This window comes from Lotus japonicus, chromosome 1 (genome assembly GCF_012489685.1).
Source record: "Lotus japonicus ecotype B-129 chromosome 1, LjGifu_v1.2".
NCBI lineage: Eukaryota > Viridiplantae > Streptophyta > Magnoliopsida > Fabales > Fabaceae > Lotus > Lotus japonicus.
This window is the reverse complement of record NC_080041.1, coordinates 74,195,441-74,215,091: the sequence shown is the minus strand read 5'-3', so window position 1 is coordinate 74,215,091 and position 19,651 is coordinate 74,195,441. Positions and strand designations below refer to the sequence as shown.

At 38.7% G+C, this 19,651-nt stretch overlaps 3 protein-coding genes across 4 annotated transcripts; 2 read left to right on the top strand and 1 right to left on the bottom strand.

Annotated features, from left to right (window-relative positions):
- Positions 1-358: 358 nt before the first annotated feature.
- On the top strand, positions 359-4,843 carry LOC130745871 (receptor-like protein EIX2). The gene is made up of 4 exons (XM_057598279.1): positions 359-742; positions 1,365-1,950; positions 3,237-3,845; positions 3,915-4,843. Exons 1-4 carry the CDS (start codon positions 359-361, stop codon positions 4,841-4,843), a joined length of 2,508 nt encoding a protein of 835 aa, XP_057454262.1.
- A 2,008-nt stretch (positions 4,844-6,851) lies between these two features.
- Positions 6,852-7,727, bottom strand: LOC130745841 (uncharacterized). Its single transcript, XM_057598250.1, has one exon. It carries the CDS (start codon positions 7,725-7,727, stop codon positions 6,852-6,854), a length of 876 nt encoding a protein of 291 aa, XP_057454233.1.
- Positions 7,728-12,147: 4,420 nt separating this feature from the next.
- Positions 12,148-19,311, top strand: LOC130749361 (receptor-like protein EIX2). Of its 2 annotated transcripts, XM_057602712.1 has the most exons (4): positions 12,148-15,193; positions 15,325-15,380; positions 16,240-16,300; positions 18,828-19,311. In XM_057602712.1, exon 1 carries the CDS (start codon positions 12,217-12,219, stop codon positions 15,175-15,177), a length of 2,961 nt encoding a protein of 986 aa, XP_057458695.1. In that variant the 5' UTR covers positions 12,148-12,216; the 3' UTR covers positions 15,178-15,193; positions 15,325-15,380; positions 16,240-16,300; positions 18,828-19,311. The 2 variants fall into 2 exon arrangements, with proteins under 2 accessions (XP_057458695.1, XP_057458688.1); XM_057602705.1 differs by lacking the exon at positions 16,240-16,300.
- The last annotated feature ends 340 nt before the right edge of the window (positions 19,312-19,651 follow it).

Sequence of the window (19,651 nt, the reverse complement as noted above, 5' to 3'; positions counted from 1 at the left end):
ACCCACCCGGAAACGACACGTACCATCCCAAGAGTCAGGTGCATTAAATGCAGTGGGCCCGAAACCTCACACCGTTCCATCCTCCCGCGTCTTTTTGACTTCTCAGATTCAAACCATGCAACAACCCACTCGGTACTAGACCCGGTCGTCCTAACACCGAGCCCCACCCGGTCGGTCGAGGCTGTGTATACAACCTAAGGGGGGCACGCCTTGACCACCGACCTCAGCATTTAATGCCCCTCTCATTTCCCAAGAGAAACGCATGGGAAAACGCTAAGGGGCGTTACCTCCCACGAACGTTTCGTTTATAAATAGTAACCACCCTCCTTGCAGGCTTCACACTCACCCCAAAGACAAAATGGTCTCCACGGAGACTTACCTGAAGGCACTCAGGGCCGAGGCTCTGGATTGCGACCTATACTACTCCTACCAAACGCAGGTCACCACCCCTGATAGGATCAGATCCCTGGTCAGCAGGCTTCTGACAGGAGATCTGGACCCCCAACTGAAGGCGAGTTTGCTGACCTTCTTGGAGCGGACAGAGGAGATGTGGGAATTGCACCGACGCCGCCTGGAGGTTAACATGCTAATTTGGGGCCTCGAGGTGTCCGCCGCAGAACACAGGGACGCAGAGACGGGAACGATGGACGAGATCGAAGCCGAGCTGGCCTCCCTTCTGGCCATACGAGAAGGTCTCGACAGGGACCTAAGGGCCGTCCACCTCCGCTACAACGCCATGCGAGTAACACCCCCTTTCTAGGGGCACTAAATGTAATGGCCAAACGGCCCCACCATTAATGAATAAATTAATGAATAAAAGTTTAAATGTTTGACCTCTACGTAACGACCCCGAGCACCTCCAGGACACCACCAGCCCAGGACACGATTAGCCCACGCTCCGCTGGAACAGCCGACCAGGGCTAGGGGGCTACTGTTCCGGGAACCCTGACCGGGGACGGTCAGGGGACCTAGGACAGGGCCGGACCACCCAAAAGACCCATATAAGGGGCCGTTTGGGGGAAGCCAAGAGCCCCATACTCCCGAGCCTCACCACTAAGGGTGAGGACAAGGAACCCGGGGCCCACTACATAGGAGTTGACCTAGGCCAACTACCCTAGGGGTAGGTTGGCTGGTGCAGGTCCGTAGGGCCCCCCAGACCGTTGGATCACTGTTCCTCTGCAGGGGATCCAACGGTGATCCATGCCCCCATGTACGAGCCATGCATGACGTTGCATGGCTCCAACCCTAATCCTGCCTCTCCTATATAAAGGGAACATTCCTTCCATCTAAAGGTAACGTATTCTCTGCAACTTCACCATTCTTACAACTCCTTTCACTGACTTTAGCATCGGAGTGTCTTGCAGGAGCCCCTCCCGGGACCTTGCCTACTTGGAGCGTCTTCAACACGTCCAGATCCCTCTTCTCCTACCCCTTGCCAACGGGTAGCTTGGTCTCTCCCAGATCAGAATGCAAATGATCTTGAATGGGTTTCTCACCTTTCTAATTTGAGATTCCTTGATATGTCATTTGTGAATCTTAGTCAAGTTGTTGATTGGCTATCATCAATAAACAAAATCTCTTCTCTATCAGAGCTTTATTTATATGATTGTGGGCTTCCTCAAGTCAATCCTAAAACTATCCCCAACCTGAATTCTTCCACTTCTCTCAAGAAGCTCGATCTTTCAGGAAATAATTTAAACACTTTGACTCTATCATTAGTACTTAATGTCAGCAAAGTCCTCACACATCTTAATCTCTGGGGTAATGAACTTGAGGGTAGCTTACCAGAATCATTTCAGAGTTTGTGTCAACTTAAAGAGTTACGACTAGCTGGCAACAACTTGTCTGGCCAGTTAAATGACAACATACAACAACTGCGTTGTGCACAAAATGGTTTAGAGTTGTTGCTCCTCGACAATAACCCATTTAGGAAGGTGTCATCTACCGTGGGTCAGTTAGAAACTGACCCACGGTGCCTCAGTTCACTAACATCCGTTGATTTAATTGTTTTTATGTTTTAACGGTTCATATTAATTAGATTTTTAAAAAATCATTTATTAAATATATATTACTTTACTAAAAAACCCTTCTCCTTTCTCATGCTTCCTCCACCCCACCACCGTGCCCTCCCTTTGCAGCCTCCACCCAAAGCCAACCCTCCACCCAAAGCCAACCCTCCAAAAACCCAGATCCAATATAGCATCTCTTCAATAGCAAAACCCAGACCCAAAATTGCATGGCTTCAACAACAAAACTCAGATCCATAACAAATCTCTGGTACCAAACACTCATCCCCTGTGATTACAATTTGCGGAAAAAACAGATGTGGTGAAGAAAGGCAGTGGTGTGGGAGAGAAGAGGGGCTGTAGAGGGTGGCGGTGGCGGTTGTGGTTGGGAATGAACGGTCGCAGATGCTATCGGCGCCATGGTGGTCGAGAGGCAAGGGTGGTGGAGCGGTGGCTCAAACCGACGGTGTGCGATCTTGAGTGGTGAAGGCGGAGGAGGGTGGCAGCACTGGCGGGTGGAGGTTGCGGCGGCGGAGGAGCTGGGGTGGAAAGGGAGGAACAGCAATAACTGTGTGTGAGACAGGGAGGAAGAAAGTGAGTGAAGGGGATGATGTTGTTGGTTTGTTGAAATCCAGCTTCAACTTTGGTGGCCACCGACAGTGAGAGATACAAAACTGGAAAAGTGCTAGAACACAGTGAAGGAGAAGTATGGAATTGTTTTAGTAATGGAGGGTATTTGTGTCTACTCACACAAAAATAAAAACTGAAGTACCGTGTGTCAGTTTGAAACTGACACACGGTAGATGCAGCCCCCATTTAGTATCGGGTCACTCCCTGATTTTTCATGGCTTTCATCTTTGAGGACATTATCTCTTCGAAATACCAATATTATTGGGCCATTTCCGCAATTATTAGGCCACATGCCATATCTTGAATTTTTGGATCTATCCTCTAATCGATTGAGTGGCGTGGATGTCATTAATGAAGCACATCTACCAAATCTCTCAATTCTGTATGTCAGAAAAAATGAATTGAGCGGATCACATCCATTATTTGAGGTTACTAAACTTGCATCATTAGAAGTTTTGGATTTCTCATACAATCAGTTGAACGGATCACTTCCATTTGATTTTGGACAACTCTCCAATCTCGATGTAGTGCATCTCTCTTCAAATAAGTTGAATGGTTCTATCACTGCAGCACATTTATCAAACCTATCTTGATTGACAGGACTGGATGTCTCTAAAAATTCACTTTCATTCAACTTGAGTTCAAATTGGGTTCCACCTTTCCAACTACAAACTTTATATGCATCATCGTGCATTTTGGGTCCAAAATTTCCAACATGGATCAAACATCAAAGGGAACTCATGGCCTTGGACATCTCTAATGCTAGTATTTCAGATTCGCTTCCTAAATGGTTTTGGGACCAAATTTCAAGTTTTTATCATTTGAATGTTTCACATAACAAGCTTAGTGGAACCTTACCACCAAAACCAAGGCAAAGGATGAAATTAGAATACTATGGAATGTGGGATTTTAGTTTCAACAACTTGTATGGTCCATTACCTCCTTTTCCAGGATTGCGAAATCTAGTACTCTCAAATAATAGGTTCTCAGGGTCTCTATCTTCTTTTTGTGCATCATATCCTTTGGAACTTACTTATCTTGATCTGTCAAGTAACTTGTTAGAAGGACCACTTTCGAACTGTTGGGGAAAATTTCAAAATATTGAATATCTGAATTTGGCCAAAAATAAATTATCAGGAAGAATATCCAAGTCATTTGGCACTTTACAACAAATGATGTCACTACATTTAAACAACAACAACTTTTCTGGTGAAATCCCATCTCTGGCCCTTTGTACCAACTTGACTGTCTTGGATCTAGGGCATAACAATCTCCAAGGAACATTACCTGAATGGTTAGGCCATCACATGCATCATTTGATTGTTTTGAGTCTACGAGCAAACAAATTCCAAGGAAAATTACCTATAAATTTGTGTAATTTACCATTTGTTCAAGTTTTAGATCTTTCTCAAAACAACATTACAGGAGAAATCTCTCCATGCCTCAACCAAATAAATACTTTCTCAGATATTCAATTTTTAAGAAAACGAATTTCCCAAAATTCACCTATATTGGAAGAAATAGTTGATTATGGCTTATTTTTTGAGAAAGCAACATTGGCATGGAAAGGAGAAGATATGGAATATGGCAAAAATCTCGGGCTCATGACAACCATTGATCTTTCTTGCAACCACTTAACAGGAGATATACCACAAAGTATAACGAAACTTGTGGCACTAGCTGGCTTAAATCTTTCAAGGAATAAGCTCACAGGATTCATTCCAAGCAAGATTGGTCAAATGGAAAGATTGGAATCACTACACTTGTCAAGAAACTATCTTTATGGTAGAATGCCGGAAAGCTTTCCAAATTTGAGTTTTCTTAGCTACATGGATTTGTCTTTCAACAACTTATCAGGGAAAATTCCACTTGGCACTCAACTACAATCCTTTGATGCCTCTACATATATAGGGAATAATGGGCTTTGTGGCCCACCACTCACAAACCATTGTCCAGGGGATGCGACTTCATCAGCTAAAATACCTGACAAACATGCTACTGATGAAGACAAAGATAAAGATGAACTCCTAACCTTTGGATTCTACGTCAGCCTAGGGCTTGGATTTTGTGTTGGATTTTGGGGAGTTTTTGGAACTTTAGTTATGAAAGCTTCTTGGAGACATGCCTATTTCCAGTTCTTCAACAACATGAAAGATCAGATACATGTGAAAATAGTGGTTTTTACAGCTAGAATGAAAGGGGGTTAAAAGTCAAGCCTATAAGGTAAGGTATTTGATACCTCCTATTTTTCCATCACATGGAATGATTAACTGCTTATAATGCACCGATTATTATGATTGCACACATTCAATACTAATTGAGATGATGTCTTTTATTCCCAATGTTTTTGCAGATCAAGCTTCATTTGAGATATGATATGTTGGGATGTCTTCATTTAATATGATAGAGGCATCTTTCTTTTGTGGGTGATTTTTAGGTTATATTTTTTTTTTGAATTTTCCACTTAATATATTGCAGACTACAATAGTAGTCAATCTTGGTGTAATTTTCAAGCTTCTTTTAAACTACTTAGTTTTGTATCGTTGTTTAGTCAAGTATGTGTGATAAAAATAAGGATGTGTAAGACCATATGTATGTACGATTTTTGAAGTATTGAATAAGAAATCCTTTACAGTATACCCTTGTGAACAACAACTAAAGTTGTAGAAGGCAGTTAATGAAATAAATAGCAAAAGAAAGTGAAAAGGAGAACCAAGAAGAAAGGCTGTTGCACACATACCATGGGACCTCTCCAGACTTTGGGGCATCAAGGGAATTAATTGGCATACACTTGATGCCGTAGTTTTCAATGGGAATCTTTTTCTCATGTTTATCAATAGTGTCTTCCTTAAAGCAACACCAACATTTTCAATTGAGTAAGGAAATGTAACTAACAATGGGCAAAACAAGCATCAAAATAGATCAATTAAATTTTCCCAAGAGCAGATCAAAGAAATTCGCTAACAAATAAACCAAAGTTGTTAACAAACTGTCGTTGACTTGGTCTCGCTGTGATGTGGAAGAAGGAACCAATCAGTCAATGAGTGAATTAGATAAATAGAGAGACGAAGATGGGAATACGGTTACCAGAAAGTCGAGGGTGCAGCAGCCAACACCAACGGTGAGCGGTGGAGGAACGACAAAGCTTCGCGCCTTGGGGTACAGGAACGGTTGGCGACTGTGAGCGCACAGGAGAGTTTTACTAGTCATATATTTTGGGATAAATATGAAAATGGTCCCTGAACTATGACCGTGGGCTGGTTTTGGTCCATCGCCTGCACAAGTCTTGGAAATGATCCTCCGGTTAGGGAAATCGTCGTGCTTGGTCCTCGCAGGAGAGTTGCTCCGGCCATCATGCATATAGGGCTATGTCACGTCAATTAATGAGCTGATGTGAATTTTTTTTAATTCAAATCCTAAAACAAAAAATTAATAAACAAAATGTTTTTTTGTAATAAATAAACAAAAAATTATTAATTACACCTAAATCCTAAAACACTAACTGTTAATTATCCATCTTTAGATCAAATCAACATCCATTTTCAGATCAAACAATAATCCCTTCTTATTCTTCTTCTACTACTTCCATCAACCAAAACCTCATAGAGAAGGACTCATCAAGAGCTGCCATGGATGTAAATCAGAGAAGAACACGAAATTTCAATCAGAGAAGAACCATGCAATTTGATCGATCAATTGCTTGTTCTTCGATTAAGGTCTCGATTGGAAAAACAACTTAATTAAGTGTTTATGGTCATAAGCACTTATTATAAGCTATTTTAAAAAATTTATTGAAATAAATTAAAAATAAGCTATTATGAGTAGCTTAAGAAAATAAGCGCAAAACAGCTTATGGAATGCATAAGTTGTTTGCATAAGCTCTCCCAAACACTAACATAAGCTCTTATGCTATCAGATAAGCTCTTCCAAGCATGGCATAAAGGCATCATGTCATGTTCTTAATCTCCTCTTCTTCTTCTTCTTTGGGGATTCTTGCTTGTCTACTCTGATGCAGGTTTGGGGTTTTTTTTTTTGAAAAAGCAAATTTGTATTAGAATAGAGTACTAGGGGTACTCTAACCCAAAAAGATACAAGAAAATATATACAAAGGAGAGACAGGGAAAACCAACACCAGTTGACAAAAACCAGTGTTGGTATAGCAGTCCAAACCCAGTGTCATTTACAGAACAAAGCAACCCTCACAAAGGTCCCTAATCAGCCAGCACCCTCAAGACACACCTTTGGATTTGTTGACCACTCATAGAATGAGTAAGAGAAGCCTTTTAGCTTGCCTCTCAACCAGATCCAAGATTTCAATTTAATCACCTCTGTTAGTCTTTCTTTATCAGCAACATTAACAGCATGTTTAAACACCATTTGGTTCCTAGCTAACCATATTGCCCAGATACATGAACACCATACCACTAACCAGCCAATTCCCACGCTCCTCCTACCTACAGACACGTGCTGTTCGAAGTGCCCTTTACAGTCATGTGGTAGTGCTGTTTGAATCCCCCACCAATTGTAGCACCACATCCAAACTTCCCAAGATCGTTTACATGAAAATAACACATGACCTGTACTCTCTTCATCCTCTTGACATAATAAGCACAAGCTAACCTGGCCCACAGCAATTATATTTCGCTTCCTCAAGTTTTCGCGGGACTGAATTCTATCAAGTAACGCTTTCCAGGCAAACGCCAAAACGTTCGATGGAGCTGGAATTTTCCACAATGCCTCAAATGCCTTGCTTACCTCGACCAGCCCTTGATCTTGCAAATATTTATAGGCCGATGCAACCGAAAAACCTCCACCCTCAGAAACCACCCAAACCCATTTATCCTCTTCCGACACTACAGGTTTAAAGTTCTGTAAGGAAGTAGTCAGCTCATCCAGAAGCTTCACCTCCCAAACAAACAAAGCTCGTCTCCAATTAAACCGCCACACCCAGCCTCCATCCACCCATAGTCCCATATCAGATATGGGATTCTGTTGTTGGTTAGAAACGTCAAACATTCTCTTGTACTTCAGGTTCAGCTTAGTCCCTTCTCCCCCCCTAAGGATCATTCCAGAAAGAGGTATTCCTACCATTCCCCACTTTTCTAACCACACATTCTTCAAACTAGTTATCCTCCTCCGCACAACTCCTCCACATGTCCCTCCACCACCCTGAAATTGCAGCTGGTCTTTGTACTGACCATTCAGATTGGGAAGCACTGTACTTTGCTCTCACAACCTTACACCAGAAATTGTCCTCGTTATTCAGTAAACGCCACCTCCATTTGGCCAGTAGGGACCTATTGAACGTTCTCAAATCCTTTATCCCCAACCCCCCTTCCTCCTTAGGCTTGCACACAACCTCCCACTTTACCCAAGCAACTTTACTCGCACCTTCCTCACCACCCCACAAAAACTGCCTCATGATTTTATTACACCTAGACAACACACCTGCTGGAATTTTAAAGAATGACATATAGAACAAGGGTAGAAAGGAAAGAACACTTCGGATAAGACATATTCGCCCACCAAGCGAGAGAGCTTTATGTTTCCAAGTTGATAGCCTCCTCTTCAATTTCTTGATCACCGGCTCCCACGTTACCACCTTCTTCGAATTTCTTGATGCAGGTTTGGGGTTGAGAGATTGGTTGAGATTTTTTGGTTTGGATGGGGTTGCGAGTGGTGGGAGTGGGGTGGGGGTTGCAGTGGAGTGGTGTGAAGCATGCCAGCTTGCCGAGAGGCCATGAAGATGTTGCCTCCTTCACGATTTGGGTTCTGAGGGTGGGGGTTCTTGGTTCGATCTGTGTTCTGGATTTTTGGAAGTTGTTGTTGCTCTTCTTCTTCGTCCATGGTTGGTTGGCGGAGGGGAACGAGTAAACAAACGATGGGAGACGACGGGACATGATTGTGAAGTACTTAGTTCCCTTGTCTAAATGCATGTAGTGTAGACTAGTTCCTTTATTGGTTGACGATGATGGGATTGTGATGAGTGAGGATGATGAGGAAGAGGAGAGTATTTTTTTCAACATCCAAGAAAATAAAAAGGCAGATGATCTATCTGGGTTTGAGATATTGTTTTGGGTTTGCAAATTTTTTTCTGGGTTTAAGATTTTTATGCTTTTGGCTTGAAGAGTTTTAAATTTTGGGAGTGAGATGATGAAGTTGAAGGAGTTAGATTAAAAGAGTTCTTTTGTTCTTTTTTTATGTTATATTTTAATTAATAATTTTTATTTTATTTTAAATGATGTGGAATGGTTTATAATAAATGAAAAAATAAAATAAAATTACATATCACTTAATTAAATGACGTGGTAGTGCCAAATAGGCACGGTGGTGACAAATAAGCATGTTGGGCGGAGCCACCACTTTAGAGGGATCATTTTCGAAAGTTACGACAGTGAGGGGCCAAAACCAACCCTCACACTCATAGTTCAGGGACAATTTTCATATTTATCCCTTATTTTAAACTAAAGTAACTGCTGAAAAGCTAGCTTTTTTGTTACAAATGGAAGATAAAAAAGAACATAACAACTAAGCTAAAACATCCTGGCAAAGCAGAGGTACCACACTAGTTGGCGACGGTTTCCATACACCCTAGTTCTAGTTGCAAATTCCGCTCATGTGGGATGTGACACACCGAGATTTGTCAATCTTGATTAAGCATGTTCCGAACCTACAAAATTACATCTCTATGCCCGAACTGACAGAATTTATGCACACTTGTTACCACATCAACTAACTCGACACAATCGGAGAAGAAAACCACCTTGCGGTAGCCCAAACATGCTGAAAAGCTAGCTGATTAGTATTTGGTAAAATTAGTAGTTGAACAAGTTGAAATTATAAAATGACATAAAAGTACATCTTGTACAATTCTTTATATTTATTTACACATTAGAATGATATTAAAATAATTACCACTTTAAAAAGTTTAATTTAATTCAAATTATTTATTTATTTTCATATTATTCTTAATTTAAATAGAATAAAACAAATATATTTATATTTATAATTTAATTTAATAAAGTAAGTTTATATTTCCCTAAATTAACAAAATATTTTTTAAATTTTAATATTAACAATTGAATAGTAATTATTTCAAAATAAAAATAATTTAAGATTAGTACGTATTTTTATAAATATAAAAACGAGGATATAATTTTATTAAAATGATAAGGATAAAAAAGGGAACAAATTGAATAAGTTTTAAGCTACCTCAAGTAGCCTATTGAAAAAGCATTAAGCTACTAAAATAAGCCCATTTGCCTAACACTTTTAAAGAGCTTTTAAGTTAGTCAAAATAAGCTTAAAGCTAACTGAAATGACATATTAACCATAGCCGATCGATGTGAGAAAAGTATTATGTTAATATAATAATATTATTATTGTTTTATGAAGCACAAAAAACAATATAATAATAATAGTCTACAAGTTTGTTAAAAGAAAAGTATATATTTAAATAATAGTAATTAAAATGTAAAAAAAACTTATTTAATATATATAAATTCTTAGATTTATGTAAATATTTTAGCAACGGGAAGTTCCCTCTCTATTAGAGATGGGTCCGTGGAAATGTTTTCCCTCACTAGGTAGCCACGGAAAAGTCAGTGACAAATTTTGCAAGAGTACCGGAGAGGGATATAATCTGTCACTAATCCGTCGCCGGGTTTGTTCCGTGTCTGAGGTTCGTCACTGGATGATGTTTTTTTAAGTATTTGGATGTGTTTTTCTCCACTTATCTCAACAAAAACAAACAGGACACCAAACGGTATTAAATCAGATAAAGTTGTGTGTGTATTTTTGTTTCCGAAGTCATTACCTCTTAATAGAGGTGCGCGCGTGGCAGTTTTTCAAGGAACCAAACCAACACAGCCATATTGAACTTGTTTCTAGCGTCTTGTTCAGTTTTGTCTACTCAAAATCAAACTGAACTAAGAACCAAGGATCATGTGTATTTCGTTGTAATTTGATATCATTATTATATGACAAGGATCATATATGCTGGTGGAAATGAAAAGATAAGAAAACATATACTAAAAATATATTTTGAAAGGTACTTGTATTTTTTTTTTTGGGTTAATAGTGAAGTTAGTCCCCTGAAGTTGAAAGCGAGTTTGCTTTTAGTCTCTGAGGAAAAATGACATTTAGTGGCGGTTATTTTTACAATTACTGGCCTTTTTTACCGCCACTAAACGTCATTTTTCCCACAAACTCAGGACTAATTTGACCATTAACCCTATTTTTTTATCAGCTAAATTTGTCCTGCAGTTTCCCAACCCATATATCGATCCCTCAACTCTTACCACTTGAGCTATCAAGTGGGGACATGAAACCTACTTGTATATATGTGCATGAATTCTGAAAAGGGCTTACTTTTAATTTGAATCTCAGTATTTATTTTGATATTACTAATTTTATACATGCAGACTGCAGTTTATTGCTGGTTGTGGGAATTTTTTTAAGGAACTGCAGAACAGATGTATCATTCGCACTCTGTAACAAAAATTATATATAATTGGAAATGCTATTGATCTTATGTAGATATGGATGCTGGAAGGGATTGAACCACCAAGTTCTTTCAACAGTTAGTTTATGCATGACATGATATAAAGGGAATGATTTTTTGTGAAGAATTTTGAGATGATGACAAGAATTGAATATTTTTGCTGAGAAATCTCTTCCTGACTTTAGAAATTTGGAACAGATCGAAGTATTTGATTTATCTAGTTTTAACAGAAAAGAGAATAAAAAAATTTGAAATATTGGTTCACTACTTATGTAATTTTGTTGTGCCTCTCCTTTATCCTTTTACATTATCGATCAACTGTAAAAGTTTGAAGAACTTGCAATTTACTATGAGCTAGACAATTTGAAGATACAGCAGAAGCTAACATCGGCTCAGATCTAGAAGCTAGCCGGCCAACCCACAATTTGCATGTTGTTATTAATTCATTACTTCCTTCTCCAAGAAAATTATTTTCCATTTTTTTATAAAATAAAAAAGAAGAGAGATAATCTGATATTGTACTTTATTTGCTCCAAGAAGTAGAATGATGCATTACATAATGTTTTATTACACCAAAGTCTTGCCAGTTGCCACGGTCTCAAGTTTTGTTGAATTCAAACTAGCTGGAATAGCTATCACGCACACTCTAGCTATGATTTCACAAAGTCTTGCCCCTTACGCAAGTTCATTTGAGGAGCCAAATATTAATCCAGTTCATTTGACTTGAACTATTGAGCTCCATTGTTAAGAAGACATCTCTTTACAAGGAACCATCATCAATTTCATACACGATAGTTGATATTGTAAGACCACAATAAATTATTTATGTAAGAGTATATTATATATTATCTCAATTGCCTAGAAGTCTACCGAGAAATTGAGAAATAATGGAATAAACAGTATATGACACAATCAATCATTTTCCATGGACTTGGTCAGGTGGGACGTTGGACTTGGCCTTTAGTTGGGTTACATAAATGGCCCTGGCTAGATTAATTCACTTCACCATTCAGCTCACACATTCTTCACTTTCAATATCAAAAAACATTTTCCGACGGATTTTTGGAGGGGATCACCATGTTCTGCTGTAGGTTAAGTCTATTTTGTGTTCTAGGCATTCTATGCATCTGTTTCTTTGCTGGAAGTTCTCATTCAAAGAAATGTGTGGAACCAGAGAGGCAAGCTCTCCTCAGGTTAAAAGCTGGTTTCGTTCGTGGAAGGGAAGTTCTTTCTTCATGGAAAGGTGAAGATTGTTGCAAATGGCAAGGAATTTTATGTGATGACTTAACTTGTCATGTAACCGGTTTGGATCTTGATTCAGACTTGGGTGATCAATTGGAAGGTAAGTTAGATTCCTCCATATGTGAACTGCAACATCTGACTTCCTTAAATCTCAATAGTAATTTCTTAGAAGGAAAGATCCCAAAGTGCATTGGCTCACTTGGTCAGTTGATAGAGTTGGAACTTAAAGAGAATGAATTTGTTGGTGTCATTCCATCCACTTTGGGTAACCTTTCCCATTTGCAAACTCTCCAACTTGGGTACAATTTTCATTTGAATACAAATGACCTTGAATGGGTGTCTCACCTGTCTAATTTGAGATTCCTTAATCTAGAACTTGTGAATCTTAGTCAAGCTATTGATTGGCTGTCATCAATAAACAAAATCCCTTCTCTATCAGAGCTTTATTTATGTGAATGTGGGCTCCCTCAAGTTAATCCTAAATCTATCCCCCACTTGAATTCTTCAACTTCTCTAAAGAAACTTGATCTTTCATATAATAATTTAAACACTTTGACTCTCTTATTGGTGCTTAATGTTAGCAAAGTCCTCACCAATCTTGATCTCAGTGGTAATGAACTTGAGGGTGGCTTACCAGAATCCTTTCAGAGTTTATGTCAACTTAAAGAGTTACAACTAACTGACAACAACTTATCTGGCCAGCTTAATGACAACATACAACAATTGCGTTGTGCACAAAATGGCTTAGAGGTGTTGCAACTCGACCATAACCCATTTAGTAGTGGGCAACTCCCTGATTTTTCATGGCTTTCGTCCTTAAGAAAATTATCTCTTCAAAATACTAGTATTATTGGGTCTTTTCCACAATTATCTGGCCACATGCCTCATCTTGATTTTTTGGATCTTTCTTATAATCGGTTGAATGGTGTGGGTAGCATAAATGAAGCACATTTGTCCAATCTCTCAACTCTACGTGTCAGTTTCAATGAGTTAAGCGGATCACTTCCATTATTTGAGATTTCTAAACTTGCATCGTTAGAAGTATTGGATCTCTCCAATAATCACTTGAATGGATCACTTCCACTTTCTATTGGACAACTCTCCAATCTTGATGGATTATATCTCTTTTCAAATAAGTTGAATGGTTTCATCACTGAAGCACATCTATCAAACCTATCTAGATTGACAAAACTGGGGGTGTCTCAAAATTCACTTTCATTCAACTTGAGTTCAAATTGGGTTCCACCTTTTCAACTACAAGGTTTATATGCATCATCGTGCATTTTGGGTCCAAAATTTCCAACTTGGCTCAAACATCAAAGAAACCTTACAGAATTGGACATCTCTTACGCTGGCATTTCAGATTTGCTTCCTAAATGGGTTTGGGACCAATATTCCAGTTTATGGTATTTGAATGCTTCATATAACAAACTTAGTGGAGCTATATCAAAATCAGTGCAGAGTCTGAAACCAGTACACTCTGGAACATGGGATTTTAGTTTCAACAACTTGAATGGTCCATTGCCTCCTTTTCCAAAAGTGGGAGCTCTATTTCTCTCAAATAATAGGTTCTCGGGGTCTCTATCTTCTTTTTGTGCATCCTCACCATGGGAATTAACCTATCTTGACCTGTCTAGAAACTTGCTAGAAGGGCCAATACCGAATTGTTGGGGGAAATTTCAAAATTTGGAATATCTGAATTTGGCCAAAAACAAATTATCAGGGAGAATACCCAATTCATTTGGCACTTTACGACAAATGGTGTCACTCCATTTAAACAACAACAACTTGTCTGGTGAAATCCCATCTCTGGCCCTTTGTACCAACTTGGGTATCTTGGATCTAGGAGATAACAATCTCCAAGGAACATTACCTGCATGGGTAGGCTATCACTTGCATCATTTGATTGTTTTGAGTCTACGAGCAAATAAGCTCGAAGGAAGATTGCCTGAAAGTTTGTGTAATCTACCATTTCTTCAAGTTTTAGATATTTCTCGAAACAATATCACAGGAGAAATATCTCAATGTCTCAATCATATTATTTCTTTATCAAATATTCAGTTTCCAAGAAAACGTATTTCTCAATATTTACCTCTATTTACACTTGAATCTATTGGAACTGGCTCATTCGATGAGAAAGCAACATTGGCATGGAAAGGAGAAGATAGGGAATATGGAAAAAATCTCGGACTCATGACAATCATTGATCTTTCTTCCAACCACTTAACAGGAGATATACCACAAAGTATAACAAAACTTGTGGCACTAGCTGGCTTAAATCTTTCAAGGAATAATCTCACGGGATTCATTCCCAAAAACATTGGTCAAATGGAAAGATTGGAATCACTTGATTTGTCCAAAAACTATCTTTATGGTAGAATGCCGGAAAGCTTTTCAAATTTGAGTTTTCTTAGCTACATGGACTTATCTTTCAATAACTTATCGGGGACAATTCCACGTGGCACTCAACTACAATCCTTTAATGCCTCTACATATGTAGGGAATAATGGGCTTTGTGGTCTGCCACTCACAAACCATTGTCCAGGGGATGTGACTTCATCAGCTAAAATACCTGACAAACATGCTACTGATGAAGACAAAGATGCAGATGAACTCATAACCTTTGGATTTTACATCAGCTTAGGGCTTGGATTTTTTGTTGGATTTTGGGGAATTTTTGGAACTTTAGTTATGAAAGCTTCTTGGAGACATGCCTATTTCCAGTTCTTCAACAACATGAAAGATCACATACATGTCAAAATAGTGGTTTTCACAGCTAGAATGAGAGGGGGTTAAAAATTAAGCTTTTAAGGTAAAGTATTTAATACCTCCAGTTTTTCTATCGCATGGAATGATTCGCTTCTATTGCACCAATTATATATTATGATTTCACACATACAATACTAATTGAGATGATGTTTTTTGTTCTCAATGTTTCTGCAGGTCAAGCTTTATTTGAGATATGATATGTTGCAGTGTCTTCATTTCATATGATAGAGGTATCTCTCTTTTGTGGGTGATTTTTGTGCAATTTATATATCGCATACTACAATAGTAATCAATCTTAATGTAATTTTCAAGGTAATGTCTAGCGTGGGTCAGTCCGTGCTGCAGTTTCATTTTACACCAATAGATATAATATTTTTTTAATTCAATGGCCAAGATTAATTAACATTAAAAGAATTTATTTGTTAAATATATATTAATTTACTAAAACACCCCTACTTCTTTCTATTCACCCACACCATTATTTCCGGTAACATGTTAACTCCGACCACCCACCACTTCTTCTTCCTTCACTGCTACCCTTTCTTCTCCTTCCCACCGCTCTTCATGTTGAATATATTTTGATGCAAGATCTGGAAATTTTGAAGCAAAACAGAAAGAAACAGAGATATGGAAAGTTTTAATTTGCAAAATTAGAAGTAGATTTCAGAAGCCCCTTCTCCCTCCCTCACCACCCACCCGTTCTCATTCGTGAACTGCCATGTAGCGTAAAATGCAATTTCTGAGTTTGTCAGATCTGAGAAAAAGTTTGCGTTTTGTTTTAGAAATTGGTCTCATCCAGTTAATTCATTGTATTTGGAAGCTTGCATCCTCAAATCGTTGTTAAATTTGCGGCGTGATAATTAAAAGGGATGCTATTTTACCTGGACTCAATCTCCCATCTAGATGGATCTGAAATTTGTGGATTTAAGATTTTTTTACAGATAGGGTGAAGCCCCATTTTCTTCCTTCAGATCTCACTCACTTTCAAATCACCAATTTTTTCATGCAAATCTCAACCAAGACATAATAAAATAGAGACATTTGATTTTAGCAGAACCCCCTCTCTCTCTCTGATTCGTTGTTTTCTAGGTTCATTGCATTGGAGAGAGACGGTGGGAAAAAAGGAGAAGAAAGGAAGTAAAAAGAAAAGGTGGGGGTATTTTTATAATTTAAGTGTAAAACAGTAACTGTAGTACCGTGGATCAGTTACGAAATAACCCACGGTAGACGCAGCCAATTTTCAAGCTTTTTATAAACTACTATCTTTTGTATTGTTGCTTAGCTCCTTATAGTCAAGAATGTGTCATAAAAATAAGGACGTGTTAGACTATATGTGTGTTGGGTTTTCGTTAAATTCAACGCACATTCATGTCAATGTGGCTAAATCTTGTTTCACGGTTTATAATGTTGGGATATGTGTTTTTTTCAATTTGCACTGAGGCAAACAAGAAACCAAACACACTGACCTGCGAATTGTTAAATTCTTCCTTTCTTTCATTTTTATAAGAAACTTAAGAGAAGAAATTAGAAGCTTGAAATATCGGTTCAATTATGTAATTTTGCTGTGCCTCCCTTTTACCTTTATATTATTGATCAACTGTAGAAGTTTGAATTTGTTGTGTTTCCATTACACCGTGAAGAGCTTGCAATATGCTCGGACAATTGAGTTTGGCAATTTAAAGATTCAACAAAAGCTAACATGCATGGGCTCTGACTCTGAGCCCGAAGCAAGGTGGCCGACCCACAATTCCTTAAACAATTGAGGAAGAGATGGAGACCAAGCCGTTTATGAGGGTTGATCTACATGAGCTTCTGGTTTGTCACCACACCACCCACTTATTTGAGGAAAAGACTTTATAAGAGATGTGACTCATAAACCTAATGTCTTAAAGTTTTTGGTTAAGATGTGGCGTCGATATCTCTTAGTGTCTTGCTCCTCAGCCCATGGGCTCCCTGTCTCCCCAAACAAGTGGTATCAGAGCCGATGGTTCGTGAGACCATGGTAACGACTTCTTGTGTCGAAAGTCTTCCTAGCAGTGTGTTAGGTGACGGGTTCCGTTGAGCAGCGAACGACGGTACAAGGGTGGATATGCTTCCGCGGAGGGGGGCCATGATAATGTGGTGGTTACTCGCACTTGAGGGGGAGATTGTTGAGAATTCAAGTGCGGAGTTTGAGTCTCACATTGGTTAAGTTTGGGTGAGGAGAAGACTTTATAAGAGATGTGACCCATAAACCTAATGCCTTAAGGTTTTGGGTTAAGATGTGGCGTCGAGATCTCTTGGTGTCTTGCTCCTCGGCCCATGGGCTCCCCTGTCTCCCCCAACAAAAATGAATGATTCCATGATTGAAATTGTGCTTGCACTCATTGATTCCATGACTTGATATGATTGCATGATTCACTTGGAATTCTTGAAGCATAACATGAAAATTACTTGAAAATCAGGGTTATTTGAAACTTTTTAGCCTGTGAGGGAGTGTTCCTATACACTGTGAGTTGAGAGAGCATCACTTCTTTGCATGGTTGATTTTGTTTGAGTCTCTGATATCATTGGCTGCATGGAATTGATAGGAAAGGATCAAGGCATATTTTGTTATGTATATATAGCTACTTAGCTAAATAGCCTTCCTATTTCAATAGAAGTCCATTTGTTACCCCTTTGAGCCTGAAAGTTGAATGTTTTGTGTATTTTTCTTCACTATAACCCTAAGCCTAAAAGAAAAACAACGACTTTCCTAAGCTCGATAGGCTAAGAGAGCATTCACTAGTGTGAGTTGTATGCAAGTTGGGGGGAGAAGGCTCTTGAGCTGAATTTTTTGTGCAATTTCAGATTCAATGTATTTGTAAATATTTTCAAATGTGAGTATGCTTGAAAAGAAAAAAAAAAGGCAAAAATAGAAAGAAAGAAAAAAGAAAAAAAATGCAAAAAGAACAAAAAGAGAATAAAGAAGAGATTGATGAGAAAACAAAGGGTTGAGTTGAATTGAACATGGTGAATGGGAGTTGGTTTAAAGCAAGTTGAGAGGAGTGAATATAATGAAAGTGAAGTGTGATTGCTCTCTTACCTTGTTGAGTTTCTTTGCATATCTTGAAAAACCAAGTTCTTTGTAGCCAAGCCTCATTACAACCTTTAAAAGTCCTTAGTGATCCTTGATTGCACATGTGACTTTGATGATTGAGGAGACAAGTAACAATCTTGACTTTTGTGATTCAGTGATGTACATGAGCGAAACACAGACCTTGCCTGATTTACATGCTATATCCTGACTCGATTGAGTGGTTCCCTGATCAAGAGTAATTGACTGCATGCCTATTGAGTTTCAGGTTGCATAAGTAGTTGTATCATTGTTATGCATTCTCTTGTGGGCATCATGTTTCTATTATGGATCATCGATTCAATCCTTGTGAGATCTTGCAAATTTAGCTTTGAAAAAGTTTAAGTCATGTTTGTTTGATTTAAGTCATTACCTTTTGTTTGAGGACACACAAAGTGCTAAGTTGGGGGGAGTTGATAAGTGCCAATTTTACCTAATTTCGATTAGTAACTTAGGCATTAATCCTTATGAATTCATGATAAATCTTGATCAAATCCTACTTCTTTTGATTAGAACTTATTGATAGGTGAACTTTAGGCTAAGATGTGCTTAAGTTTGATTTTAATCTCAACTTGTATTGTAGGATTGAAGATTCAAGGAAGAGGACATGTTTTGGCAAGAAAAATGGATTTTGAAGATGTACTGGGCGCCCAGCGGCCTGCAGAGGCCGCCCTGCGCCCAAGGCGGTGCCAGAAACCTTCCCCTGAAGTTATCTGGCCGCCCAGCACCCAAAACAGGCCGCTCAGCGCCCTGTACTGCGTTTTTTCAATATAAAAAGCTTCTCTTAAGAATCTGGTGAAGAGAACTTGAGGAGAATAGAACCCTAACAGGGGGAAACACTTGAGAGACAAGGAGAGAGGTTTAGGAGGCTAGAGAAGAGGCTTGGGTATCGAATTCGGCGGCGAGACATCGCGACGGTTTCTGTTCTTCTAATTCTTCTTCTTTATTTGTAAAGCTATCCATTCATGGATAGCTAATCTCTCTTTTGTTGGGATTTGATGTAGTTGTATGATACTTATGCTCTCTATGTGATTCTCCTCAATATAAAGCATGTTTCTAGTTGTTGATTTAGTGGCTTTCTCTTGATCTTCATGCTATATCTTAGATTGATCACCTATGGTATTTTGTTTGATTCGAGTTGTGAGCGGAAGCTACAACGTTTGAGTCCGAACTAGAGTCAATCACCTAATAATCCTAATTGCTAGACATAGAGTTAGGTTTGTTAGTCACAAAACACCCAAACTTCATGATAACTTTCTTTCTTAATCATGTGAGACATCAATGTTTAGGATTAGAGAGTTATTGATATCCACTCATGCGAGACATCGATGACGTAGGGTGGAATTGGTGTAGATGAATCATATGCTTGAACATGTTATGTATTTGAATCACTAGAATGCAAAAAGG